Raw genomic sequence first — 12,791 nt, 5'->3', positions numbered from 1 at the left:
TTGTGTGTCATTTGTCCAGAAATTCAAAATGAAAGCTTCGCATTCACCGACTCTTTGTATGCCTTATGTTTCCATAACTTCGACTAAAATGATGATTGTTATCATCGTAGTCGTCATCATCAAATGGTTACATATCTTTCACCAAATGGAATAATTATTTAATAATGTTTAAGTTTTAAAAACTCTCCTTAAAATTTTATAAAACTCTTAGTCATTGTTTTAAGTTTCATACTCACCATTATTCATATTTTAATTTCCTACTCTACTGATAAAAGATGAGTGAGAAATTGTATCTAGACTAAAACAATGAAATCTATTACGTAATATTTTAAATTGGGTTAGTAACCAAAAAAATTCCAAACTTCTCACATTTTAATGATTTTAGTATAGACTTTTTTCTTTTGCACAAAAAAACACAAATTATCGATTTGATAACAATGTTAGCATGACGTCAATATCTCTATTAATTTTAACTGGAATTGCTTACGGGTACTTGGCGGTACCATGTATCACACAGTGATTGGCTGAGTGGCTCATAGATATTTTTTTTTGATAAAAATTATTTTGAAAAAATAAAAAAACAAAAGCAGTCAAGCGTTGGCGCAATGGCGCACGCTCTCACCTGTTAACCTAAAGGTCATAAGTTCGATACTTATGTGAGACTACCCGTGCCATTTTATTAGTTATTTATGATTTCTCTTTCATTATATTAGGCCATGTACCTCTTTTGTAACCGAGAAGAAAAACTGCATATTCAACTGCCAAGTTAAATTGCACAAATGACATATACCAAGGCTAGAGATGCATGTTTATGTTAGAAGGCATCGTGCGTTTTTCCATAAGAAGATATAAGCGAGTAAGGCAATCATAGTTCATTGTTAAGATCTTGAAATGTGAAAATGGAAAGAACTTCCTCCATGAAGAAATCGGCCTTCTCAAGGATCAATAAGGAAAAGATGCATCCGTGGCAAGTCCGCACACACCCTGGGGGAGATCAGGAACCTCCCGGGCGATCCTCATGTACCCGCCCTCGCCCCAGGAATCGCCCCAAGAGTTCTTCAAGAGCCAGTACTTGGATCCATCCTCAGGCGCTATCCCGTACCCCACTATAGTAACAGCATGGTTTTGCACGTTCCTGCAGTCAGTACCGCGGAAGATCCCATCCTTGTAGGCCCTGAACAGGTCGCTGGCTGTGATGCCGACAGAGACAGGCTGCTGGGCCACGGCCCTCAGGAGGTCGGCCTCACTGCTGGGTGTCACAGTCCTGAATCCTGTGATCTGGGTTAGCGGGGCAGGTGCGGCGCAGTCTTCTTTGGCCCCTCGGTACGGGTATTGGTTTTCGCCGGAAATCTTGTTATCTAGGACGTATTGATAGGCACGGACCATTGTCCCGCCTTCGCAGCCAGCATTGTCCGTGACGCAGTCCAGGAGCTGTTGTTCAGATAAATCCAATAACTCACCTGCTCTCATCTTTATAATCGACTCGATCGCGGCTACTGCTGCAAGTGCCCAACAACATCCTGAAATCAAGGCATCCACTGTCAGCTCTACTCTATCATATCCGATATCATGACTCTTGCATAAGGGATGGACAAAGGCTCGTAATCATGTTCGATTCTATATTCAGCAATTTCACGAATATATGAGTTTGTTGCAGTTACACACCACATGTCCCTTGATTTCTTATGCCGGTAACAACTCCGGCTTCCACCCAGTTGACGCACTCCGGAACTGGAGCATCGTCAGAGATCCTAAATGATCCTGTCATGTTCATGGAAGTCCTCGGTGTCATCTTAGTAATGGTGTAGGTTGCCCGGAACTCTTCGGTGGTCAAATCTGAGAACTGGTTCAAGCCCAATCTGAAGCTTGTGTTCCCAGCTCTGTTGAAATCCTCCACGTGCTGCAAATTTTCTCGGAAAATCTTGTAACGGTTTTCCCTGTTAGCTTCATCACTATATTTTTTCCCATGTTGGGCCACCCACTGCTCGAATCTGTCACGGGCGACCGAATCACTGACTCCGGAAGACCGAGCAAAGAATGATGATGAACAAGCTCCGAGAAATTGGAGCATGATCATCATCGCAATGACATCTCTTCTGAGGATCATAGCCATTGTTTTTAAGTACATAGCATGAAGAATTGGCCTTATTGGTAGCTATGACTTTGCTCAATCGGCAAGATCTTACATTTTGTCCAAAAGATATATATGTGGTAAGCTGTACCAGTGATCAAATGGCTCCTTAAATACCGAATATTTCTAATCGACTCGTTTGACTTTCTCCCTACCCAACGTAACTGTTACACATATATGTCTCTCTGTCTATATATTTATAAAAGTAAAATTCACTTTAATAATAATAAATGCGTTTGAGTTGCTGTTAATTAGATACTTTAAAAAATAATTTAATTTTATAACTAAAAATATAATGAACTAGTTAATTGCATTAGCTCAATAGTAATAAACGCTTTGAGTAAATTACGCTTGCAATAAATGCACGCATTAGTTGTTATCATATATGTTTCATAAATTAAATATTATACTAAATAAAATAAATATAACAGTTGATAAAATGCTACAAATAAATCCATATCTATATTTATTTATCTATACAATATGTAAAATTAACTTGAGATCAATAAATGCTCCTCAATAGTTATAATAAGGAGGATAATGTAAATATACGTGAACTTATAATACGGATGTCATCTACACAAATTTATTTAATATTCTTACTATTAAATAAATATATAATATAATACTTACTAATTGAGACTATTTGTTGCAAAATATATATTGAACCATGCAAAATTAGTCTAATTTTATTATTTAATTATATTATGAAACTTGAAATTAATTAGTAAAAATATTTTATTGTGTTAAGAAGTCAATATGTTTTCTAAAATTCAAAATAATTCTTGTAAAAGTGATATAAGAATGTTTTAAGCTCATAAATAAAATATATTTCTCAACAAAATAATGGTCTTATAAATGAAAAATATTATGATATAGCGCTATGAGTTTAAACTCATAAATAAAATTAAAATTAAAATTTTAAAAATAATATTTCATAAATATTGTTTAAAAGAACGAGCGATATGAAATTTTATTCTATTACTAAACTTAATACATTTCAATCTATATTGATAATTAATAAAAATATAATGATGCATATCAATTGAAATAAATAGTTTCAAAATGTTATTATAATAATTAACTTGACTCTAATTTTAGCAAAAATGTTAAGATAAATACTTGAAATTATAACAAATAATTGAAAACATTAATTATTTTTAATCAGAAACATTAAAAATCCAACACTATCAAGAGAGGGAGGAGGTAGGGAGTTTGCCCCGAAGAACGGCGGATGAGGACTCGCAAAAGTCGAGAGGAGTCGGTGATGGTGGGTTGTTCTCTTCTTCACCTTAGATTTCCTCAACATTCGAGGAGAGAGAGTGCAGAGAGATAAGGAAGAGAAGGAGTGAGCGGGGAAAGAGAGCATGAGAGGGGAAAATTTTAGCTTCTAAACTGAAACTTCTGGCTAAATGGGAATTTCCCTACTCAACTTTTTTTTTTTTAATTTTAATATTTGGCGATGCTTCTAAGCGTCCACCAAGGTCCCCTTTGCCGATGTTTTCTTAAGCGTCAACAAAAAGAGTACCTTTCTTGACATTGTCTCAAGTGTCAAAAAAATAACCCCTTGGCCAATGCTATTGCAGCATTGGCTAAGCTTCCCCTTGGCCGAAACATAAAAAAGTGTTGGCTAAGGTCTCCCTTAAGCGTCAGCAAAAGGACATTTTGGCCTACGGTTACAAAGCGTTGGCAAATATTCCCCGCAGCCGATGCATAAAAAAAGTCCACTAAAGTCCCTATCACCGACACTTTTCATAACCTTTGGCGAATTTTTCTTAAACGTTGGCAAAAGGATCCCTTGGCCGATGCTTACAACGCATAGGCAAAGGTTCCCTTGGCTGACGCTTAAAAAAGCGTCGACTAAGATCCTTTCCAGATGCTTTTTGGTTAAGCTTTTGACGACGCTTTTCAAAGCCTTACGAATGTGAAAGGTCGGTAATTAAGGAACTTACAATTTGCTGAGTCCGCAGGCAAAAAACGACACGACTGCTTTAGCAATTAATAAGTATTCAAGCCTTTTATTGTAAACAGTGTTGGTGGATAGCCAATTAATAGATACTTATTGTTGATAGTCACAAATTAATATGTAACAATTACATATAATCAATTAATGTTAACAGTTTACGAATGCAAAAGGTGCATGAAGAACTTCAACTTTGCCGAACTGACAAATGTGGTAAACTCCCGTTAAAACCTCAGAAATTATATATTTTATATTTTATATAGATACACTGATAACTTCTGCCCATTCTCTATTATACTGTTTATGTAACCCTAGACCTTGACTGGCACGAAGCTTTACAGAGGTCTGGTTTTGCTTGTAATTTCCTGCCATTAAAATCATGACATGTGCAATTAACGGCTTTTAGGCATGAAAATCACATCAACAGCTTCGTAACACCTTGTCAGTGAATGGACTAAAAGTGTTTCATTTACCAAATATTTAGAACTCATTTTTGCAAAGCTAAACTTCTAAGATTTTAGGGCCATCACCATTATTTCCCCTCAATGCGGTATGCTCATTTCTGGTTAACAATCAATTGAAATAATATTTAACTCCAACTGATGGATCAGTAAAGAAAAAATTAACGGCGTGTTTGATTTGAGGTGAAAGATGAGAGAAGGTGGGGAAGGGAAGGGAAGGGAATATTTCGCCTTGTTTGAGTAGAAGATTTTTATGGAGGATAAGGGAACTGGAGGTTAAAAATTCACCTCCAAGACTTCATTTTCTTTGCAACCCTTATTTGGGGTCGGAGGTGAAAGATTATTGAAAAATTCATATTCATTAAGAAGCTTTTTTTTCTTCCTTTTGCTTATGAGCCCATATGGAAGGACAACATTGTCATTTAATTTACATTTTCTCCTTCCCCTCCATTTACTTTGCTAATGTATATCCAAACCAGGTTAATATTTCTGCTCCCTTCCCTTCTTTTTCTGATTACAAAGGAGGGTCAAAGCCAAATAAAATGAAACAAAAATCCTAAATAACTAATAAAAGAGTACTAGCAGTCCCATTATATGTTAAACATGCGATCTCTAAATTAAGAAGCGAGAGTGTGCACCGTTGCTTTACACCTTCGCTTCCCTTCTTCTCTACTTCCCTTATCGAGCATATCCAAATATAAAAGAGAGTATTGGTCTTTTGTTGGGAGAGGATGAAAGTGTGAAGGGAGAGAAATAGTGAAAGGGAATGTGAGAGAGGAAAGAGGGAGAGGGGGTGTGGAAGAATCGGAAATTTAGAAAAAAAAATTTAAATTACTCATTATTTATAATTTTCTCATCATTCAATGGTTGTATAATTTTTAAATCTATTGCTATCAGATAGATATTTTTTATGAGAATTGCTTCAGCGCCATAAATAAAAATATCGTATGCCCCTTTGACGTCACAAGAGATAAGAAAATATGAATTCAAACATGGTAAGTGAACTAATATATCTAAATATTTAAATATTAAATTATAGAAAATGTGATATATGTACATACAACCATGTAGTAGTCATAATCCCTGCACCACTGATCCTTATCAGACAACTTTTACGTTATAGTATATTTCATATAATCTAATTAAAACAACTTTTAAAAACTTTTATCATGTTCGAATGTAATGTTCGAATCGGTTTTTCTATATGTTCGAATCGGTTTTTCTATCATGTCAATTTGTAAAAGGTCTTTTAATTTTTCTTTTCACGTAATTGATTATTGTCCCCCTCCATCGTACCTTGTGTTATTTTTGATATATTAAAAATTCATAAATTTATAAAATGACATTTTCGGTTATAAGGGATAATTATGGCTTAACACAAGAATAGCGAAAGTTAAATAAATGGACACAAAAATACCACTAAGAATGACCAAAACCGAAGTCTCACGGTTTAGAGTCGGCGAGTTATGACACTCCACCTAATCTCTATCCTTAAAAAGAAAAGATTATATGGTGTAAGGTGGCTGTGGGATAAGAAAAGTTGATATTATACTTAAAGTTCTTTTATTGCAAGGTTTTGGTTATATATATAATAATTAAAATCATATTATGAATAGGATTTCTCTTTTGATATTCATCACTTAGTATTCGAAAGTTCAATAGATCCTGAATAAGTCTGTTCAAGTCAAATCGGTCCAATACAAAGTAAGAAAAACAAAATGGGATAAGAAAAACAATTTCAAACCGTTTGAATCAACACACATTGGTTTAATATGACTTATACTCTTAATATTTCAAAATCAACTTTCTACTAAGGTCTCGTTGAGTAAACTCTCAGTCACTATATAAATTTTATTTTCTTTCTTGACCTGTTTACAGTCTCCTAATTCTTATGGGAAGATGGACCGACATGTCCAAGACTAACGCTTCCCGCGCCCATACGAACGCCTGCCAGAGGATCCTACACGGCAGGAGGGCCCAGCCACAGCAGAGATCGAGGCAGAGGTCGTAGCATCAGAGGAGGAAGCAGCCCGTTCAGCAATGGCCATTTCAGCAAGGTGATCATCGAGCTCGGACCTCAACTTCTCCAAAGCGGCATTGCTCACGATCAGCTCCTCGAGGCTTTGCTCATTGATCGGAGTGTTCCAGCAGGTCCGTTTTGTGCCCGTGTCCATCTTCAGTAGCTTCTCTAACTCTTTACCTCTTCGTTTCTCTGCCCTTAGCCTCTCCAACACCTCGATGAACTCTCTCTGAGCCTCCTGGGGCCGATTGCCCTCACCGTTCGAGTCCCGCCTCGTGCTCTTAGAATTACAGTTCTTACCTTTGGCCATGATATCTGTGGCAATCTCCCCACATGTGAGGCACAGGCAGTAGGTTGTAATTCCCTGGAACGCAAGCATAATCATACCCTCAATGAAGAAGCTCCTCGCGCAAATGTCACATTCCTTCCTCTCCCGACGAGCTTGCCTTGGTGAATCCTTGGGCTTGGTTGACCTCCTTGAGACCTTCGGGGCCATGGTTATAAATGAGTTTTTGGCTAAAGGCAGTGAATATTATGTGGTTTTTCTTTACTGTTCTTTTTTCTTTTGGTTTCTTGTGAGGAACTTAAGGAAAAACCGAGCCTTTTTATATGGCTCACCAAGGGCTCGCCATTGATGTACCTTACACTTTTGGGACAATTTTCTTTCTGTAACCTTCCATATTCCGATCGATTCATTTACGGACTTACGAGAATAAGCTTACTACTGTTTTGAGCTTTCAAAGTAAAATCATAAGTTTCACCAGATTTCTTTCTGCTATCCAATTTGAGTAATTAACATTCATATATTCAATTAAGTAGAGAAAAATATTGTGATACTTATTGTAGTTAGCAGGCTCATAAAGGAAAGTAACTTCTATCTTGTAAGTCCGTAAATGAATTAGTTGGTATACGGAAGGAAAAGAAAGAGAGTGGTGCCAACCGTGCCCTAGGATCCATGCGGCAAGCTGCTCGAAAGAGGAAGGAATGTGACATTTATGCGATGTGTAGCTTTGTTAAGAGCATCGTTATGTTCGTGCTCCTGAGATTAAGTTCTACGCTTTTGTGCCTTACCTGTGGGGGGTTGTCCCAAGTACTACGCCCAAAGACGGGAACAACAGCCAGAGCACGGGGTGTTGAAGAGGTGTTGGAGAGTGGCTGAGGGTAGGGAAAACGAAGAGATAAGGAGTTAGAGAAGTTCCTAAAGATGGACAGGGAGCCAGAATAGACTGGGGGGTACACTCCGATGAATAAGAAGAGGCTTGAAGAGCTGATTGTCAGCAGGACCGCAATGGAGAAGTTAAGAGATGAACTGGATAGGCAACTCACAGCATAGTATAGGGCACTACCGAACAAGTCGCTTCCACCTCTGTTACAATGAAGAGACGAGCTGCTATTGTTCGTTCTTATGTGGGGTGGCGCTATGGCAAGCCTTCAACTAGCATTCAATTTCATCTGGGCAGTGGTTTTAGGAGAACATGAACAAGATGATGAGCTGGGCAGTGGTTTGAGCAACCAACTGCCAACATTAACTGCAGCCACCACAGGATGAAAATGCCTTCTCTGCATTTCAGGTGAAAGTAAATCAAATTAAAGAATGGAACCATGATCTTTTCAATTGGAAATTCGATGAATAACATGGATAAATCATTGACAATACAGAGCAAATATTGGGTGAATTTTACTCATCCACTTGAATGTATAACACCCAATGAAAATACCTGAAATTGAAAAACTGACTCCACAATGAGTCCACTTACAAACATTTTGATTGGTTCTTACACATCCAAAGTGAATTAATAAATATCATTGAATATTTTCTCAACGATATAAGAAGACGTTGTAGTACTTGAAGTAATTGATAGAAAATAGAGCAGAGATTAGTAGATCATCAGAGTTACATTATCAAATCTACATAAAAATTAATAATCTAAAAAATTAATTGATATTTTCAAATTTTAGGCGAACCATTTGCATAATATATATGAAAATAACTCTTTAATAGTAATTAATCCAGCGTAATGCTGGTGTAATTGGCTAGTTACTATTATTTTGATATATTTGTCTTGTCATCTTTTAAAGTGTGACACCACTAAATGTGGTGATCTTGCAATTTCAAACTTACTTTCATGTGATTTGATAACTCTAATGTCCCTCTCGCGGAGAGAGTTTGGGAAATCCGGGGCAGCGAGCCCTCTAGCTCCGATCACCACCTCCCAGACAAGGTCATGGCGAACTCATCTGAGGGGTGCCGGTTGCTTTGGACACGTCAGTGTCCCATTAGCAATCGTTTAAATTTGTTGAATTTCGGATGCAACCTATATTTGTTGAATTTTGGATGCGACCTGATAAATTGGTGACGCAGTGAAAAATCTGAGGATAAAAGTAATTTTTTATATATGACTAAAAAAAAATAGCGTACTACAATGCACACAAATCTTTCTCCCACTATTTTTTCTCTATTTCTGTCTGGGCGCCAAACCCATAATTAATGAATAGATACTAGAATTTTGTACAGACTCCTGATGTATATTTAATCTGTATCAATAGTAACGCCAGATTCATACTGAACCCGGAGACGTCGGACTTGGCGCTGCTCAGCTGTCGGTTGAGCGCTCTCTCTCTCTCTCTTTCTTCCCCCCTCTCGTCCATTATTAGAACTCACTCTCTCCCCCATTTCTTGCCATTTTTGCTGCTCCTCTTCTTCATCTCGCCGCTCAACGAGGAAGGGGGAGAGGGGGAGAGAGAGAGAGAGAGATGGCTGCTTCATGGAACTCAACTTCATTGGAGATCACGTACCAAGTTCTGGGATGGACCGCTTTCGTTTCCTGGTCCATCAGCTTCTACCCCCAAGTCATCCTCAATTTCCGCCGCAAGAGGTAAACAAATCAATCGCTGAGTTTTATCAATTTCAATACACCTCTGCTGTCAATGGAGCCCTGACCCTTCAATGGTTCTGACGCTTTTTTACGGGTTCCGAGCAGCGTTGTGGGGTTGAATTTTGACTTCGTATTGCTCAACCTGACCAAGCACAGTTCTTATTTGATCTATAACGCCACCCTCTACTTCAGTGCTGCTGTCCAGAAGCAGTATCACGACAAGTATGGACACGGGCAGGTTTGTGTCATTGTGTTTTCTCCAGTTAATTGCAGATTGATAGATGTTTACTTCTGCTAAACTAATAGCAGTCATATTCACATTTTCTGGTGTCAGTTTCGGATAATTTGTTGACCGGAGCACAATGGCTTGATGTGATTCTAGGGACCCCAGAACAAATTTTCATTCTCATTAAGAATCGTATCATAGTGTATTTGTCGAATTAATAAGTTTGAACGGGCACATTTACCGGACGAGACTACACTCTTGTGGTTCACCACCTTGAGAATGATCTCGCTCCGTCTGTAGTGAAGTCGATGTAGCACCAATCAGTCATATGGACCCAAAAGACTTACATATATGTGAAATGTTGTGGACAGGTTTCCTGTGGCTTCTTGATGAATTGTAAATGGATTCGTCTGTTCTAATAATGTTCGATGTTCCGAATCACTGCAGATGATACCTGTGGCTGCAAATGATGTGGCATTCTCCATACATGCCGTTCTGCTAACAGCTGTAACCCTGTTCCAGATAGCAATCTACGATGTAAGCAGCTATTTGTGGTTTCCAAGCTTGTTCTGTTTTGCTCTTGATTCCCCCCCTTTTAATGTTTCAACTTCGGTATTTCTCAAACTTAATCTTAAATTTGAGCAGCGGGGCACTCAGAAAATCTCAAAGGTGTCCATAGGAATTGTCTCTGCAGTTTGGTTAGGTGCAGCAGTTTGCTTTTTCATTGCTCTGCCTAGCCATACTTGGCTTTGGCTCATCTCTGTTTTCAAGTAAGTCGCGGCGGAAATCATGTTTTCATCTTCTTATGATCTCCTATATATTCTTATTTATCATCAATTGAAAAAGTTACTGGAATTTTATGAAAACTTAGAGCTCCTTTTCTTATTTATCTTGACTTGGAGTTTTCCGTCAATGTCAGTATTTGCAGTTTCATTGTAAAAGTCACTGTTATTGTGCATCTTGACGTCATTTTGTCGCGGTTAGTTGCACTGAATGAAATCGAAAGGTCTGGTGAGAGAGGCAGGTTATTGTGCACCTGAGCATCAATTTTTTGATAATTTCGCTTTGGGAAGCCTTCTTTTGTTATCTATAATGCAACTTCTTTGGTCAGATGAAGTTTATACCTGCCTCCTTGGTTCTCTGACTTGTTTGAGCCTCTCATATCTATATGCAAGAGAGAGAGTATTCGTCCTAATTGATGCATTTTAGGCAATCCATGCACAGCACCTTTGTTAGGAATTGGCACTTTATCTGGGTCATTGTTGAAACTCTTTTGGTAGCATCTGCAGTGATTGGGAATTTGATACTTACATGTTTTCTACGAATATGATACTAACTCCTATGCTTTTGCAGCTTGATTCAAGTGAGCATGACCGTTATTAAATACATACCGCAGGTTAGTCATTTGCTCACTCTCCCCATTTGCCTGCTACGTTCCCTCAGTAGAGTCAGTCCTCAAAAGTGGATGTGGACCACTCGTCGGGCCACTGCAGAATTTGCTTTTGGTGTTCTCTTGACTTTCATGGAAGGCCTAAAGGATGGATTTATCAAATGCAGGCAGTCATGAACTTTGCGAGGAAGAGCACAGATGGGTTCAGCATTGGAAATATCTTGCTAGACTTTCTTGGTGGCTGTGCAAACTACGCGCAGATGGCCGTTCAGTCTATCGATCAGAGTACGTGACTTACTACAGCCAGGTGCAAGTCTTTTTACGAATGAGATTCGACTAAAATTATGGTCTTAACCCCTCCATATTTGCAGATTCTTGGGTAAACTTCTATGGAAATATCGGGAAGACATTGTTGTCTTTGGTAAGAGCATCCTCCAAAGCTAGCTAATTGAATCCTTCTGCTGCAATTTGAAGATACCATTTCCCTCTTTTAAGAATTAAGTGACCTACCCGATGATGTCTAAATAGTAGTAATTAAGCAGAATGCGTGGATAATGAATTCTGGTCGTCTTCTTCGATGTAGGTATCAATATTCTTCGATCTCCTCTTCATGTTCCAGCATTTTGTACTCTACCGCTCCAAGGAAGTACCGGCTAGCCATGAATCCAAGGACAAGCAAGATCCACTCGCGAAGACTTCTTCTTTTGACCCTCGACAGCCAGAGAATGTCTGAAGCATGGCCGCGCCATTGAGGGAACCTTGATATTTATGGAAACTCGGACCAAGGTTGTCATCATCATGATCCTACTCAGGATCAAATGGGGTCCATAAATTGGGACCATGGGATCGAATAAAAAATCACAAGATCCTATTTAGTTAAAATATATAAATGTAGATAAATCGGGACCATATGAAAATATAAATGTATATATTTCCGCAAACACTTTTGATTGAGTTTCGACTAGGGCATTGAACAAAACCCGTTCAATATCACAGCTTCGCAACAGAAAATGTCAAAAAATAAAAATAAAAAAATTATAATTTTTATAACTTTTATAAAAGCTAGGCAAAAATGAAACGAACAAATAGTATATAGTCAATCAAGCAAAATACAACGATGGTTCGATAATTATTCACTAAGGCAAACAATGCACGACTTGCATCTCATTATGAGATCGAAAAGGTTTTACGTGTCAATGACTTTAGCAGTTAATATGAAATGGCACTACGAGAATTGTCGAGCGAAAAATGTTATATGTCATCCTTTCGATGGAAAAGATTTTGCTAGTGAGCCTTCCAGTAGTCAGCTCGAATTTTATGCAGATGGACAGCTCCTTTTGTGATTACATTTTTTTCGATTACAAAAATTATGGGAGATATTTCTCTTGCAATTATGGGAGATCGAGCATTAAAGTTATTCTCAATTCCAACAAGTGAACTTAATAAATGAAAGAAATGGAAGAAGGCCCGATCGATGCTCGATTGGTTGGAATCGATGTTGCTCATTGCTGCTAGGTCGACACGGAGAGGGTAGAGGGGCGACAGCTCTGCAGAACATCGGAAGGGAGGAGGAGATTTACCACTAGAGAGATAGGAGGAAAGAGAAAGTGTTAGTAAGGAGGGAGGGGAGAGGATTGAACTCGTAACCAATGACACCCCAACGAGGGAAATGCTTACTAACCACCCCACTATTACCTCCTTTGTATCATAAATGTAAATTTTTA

The 12,791-nt window shown here is 38.2% G+C and overlaps 2 protein-coding genes across 2 annotated transcripts; one reads left to right on the top strand and one right to left on the bottom strand.

Annotated features, from left to right (window-relative positions):
* Positions 1–779: 779 nt before the first annotated feature.
* Positions 780–2,196, bottom strand: LOC116215191 (zingipain-2-like). The gene is made up of 2 exons (XM_031550804.1): positions 1,666–2,196; positions 780–1,520 (listed from the first exon to the last, which is right to left on the bottom strand). Exons 1-2 carry the CDS (start codon positions 2,126–2,128, stop codon positions 943–945), a joined length of 1,041 nt encoding a protein of 346 aa, XP_031406664.1. The 5' UTR covers positions 2,129–2,196; the 3' UTR covers positions 780–942.
* A 6,936-nt stretch (positions 2,197–9,132) lies between these two features.
* LOC116212893 (cystinosin homolog) lies at positions 9,133–11,986 on the top strand. Its single transcript, XM_031547630.1, has 8 exons — positions 9,133–9,451; positions 9,557–9,689; positions 10,125–10,214; positions 10,323–10,447; positions 11,031–11,073; positions 11,235–11,352; positions 11,439–11,488; positions 11,651–11,986. Exons 1-8 carry the CDS (start codon positions 9,330–9,332, stop codon positions 11,798–11,800), a joined length of 831 nt encoding a protein of 276 aa, XP_031403490.1. The 5' UTR covers positions 9,133–9,329; the 3' UTR covers positions 11,801–11,986.
* Positions 11,987–12,791: the final 805 nt, after the last annotated feature.

The sequence above is a fragment of the Punica granatum genome, chromosome 7 (assembly GCF_007655135.1).
Source record: "Punica granatum isolate Tunisia-2019 chromosome 7, ASM765513v2, whole genome shotgun sequence".
In the NCBI taxonomy this organism is placed as follows: Eukaryota; Viridiplantae; Streptophyta; class Magnoliopsida; order Myrtales; family Lythraceae; genus Punica; species Punica granatum.
The sequence above is the reverse complement of the archived record's forward strand: the minus strand, read 5'-3'. Positions and strand labels throughout refer to the sequence as shown.

Coding starts and splice junctions, on each gene's coding strand:
- LOC116215191 (XM_031550804.1), bottom strand. CDS start 2,128: ATGTACTTAAAAACAATGGCTATGATCCTCAGAAGAGATGTCATTGCG. Junction 1,521..1,665: donor AAGAAATCAAGGGACATGTG/GTGTGTAACTGC, acceptor CCTTGATTTCAG/GATGTTGTTGGGCACTTGCA.
- LOC116212893 (XM_031547630.1), top strand. CDS start 9,330: ATGGCTGCTTCATGGAACTCAACTTCATTGGAGATCACGTACCAAGTT. Junction 9,452..9,556: donor CTCAATTTCCGCCGCAAGAG/GTAAACAAATCA, acceptor GGTTCCGAGCAG/CGTTGTGGGGTTGAATTTTG. Junction 10,215..10,322: donor TCCAGATAGCAATCTACGAT/GTAAGCAGCTAT, acceptor AAATTTGAGCAG/CGGGGCACTCAGAAAATCTC.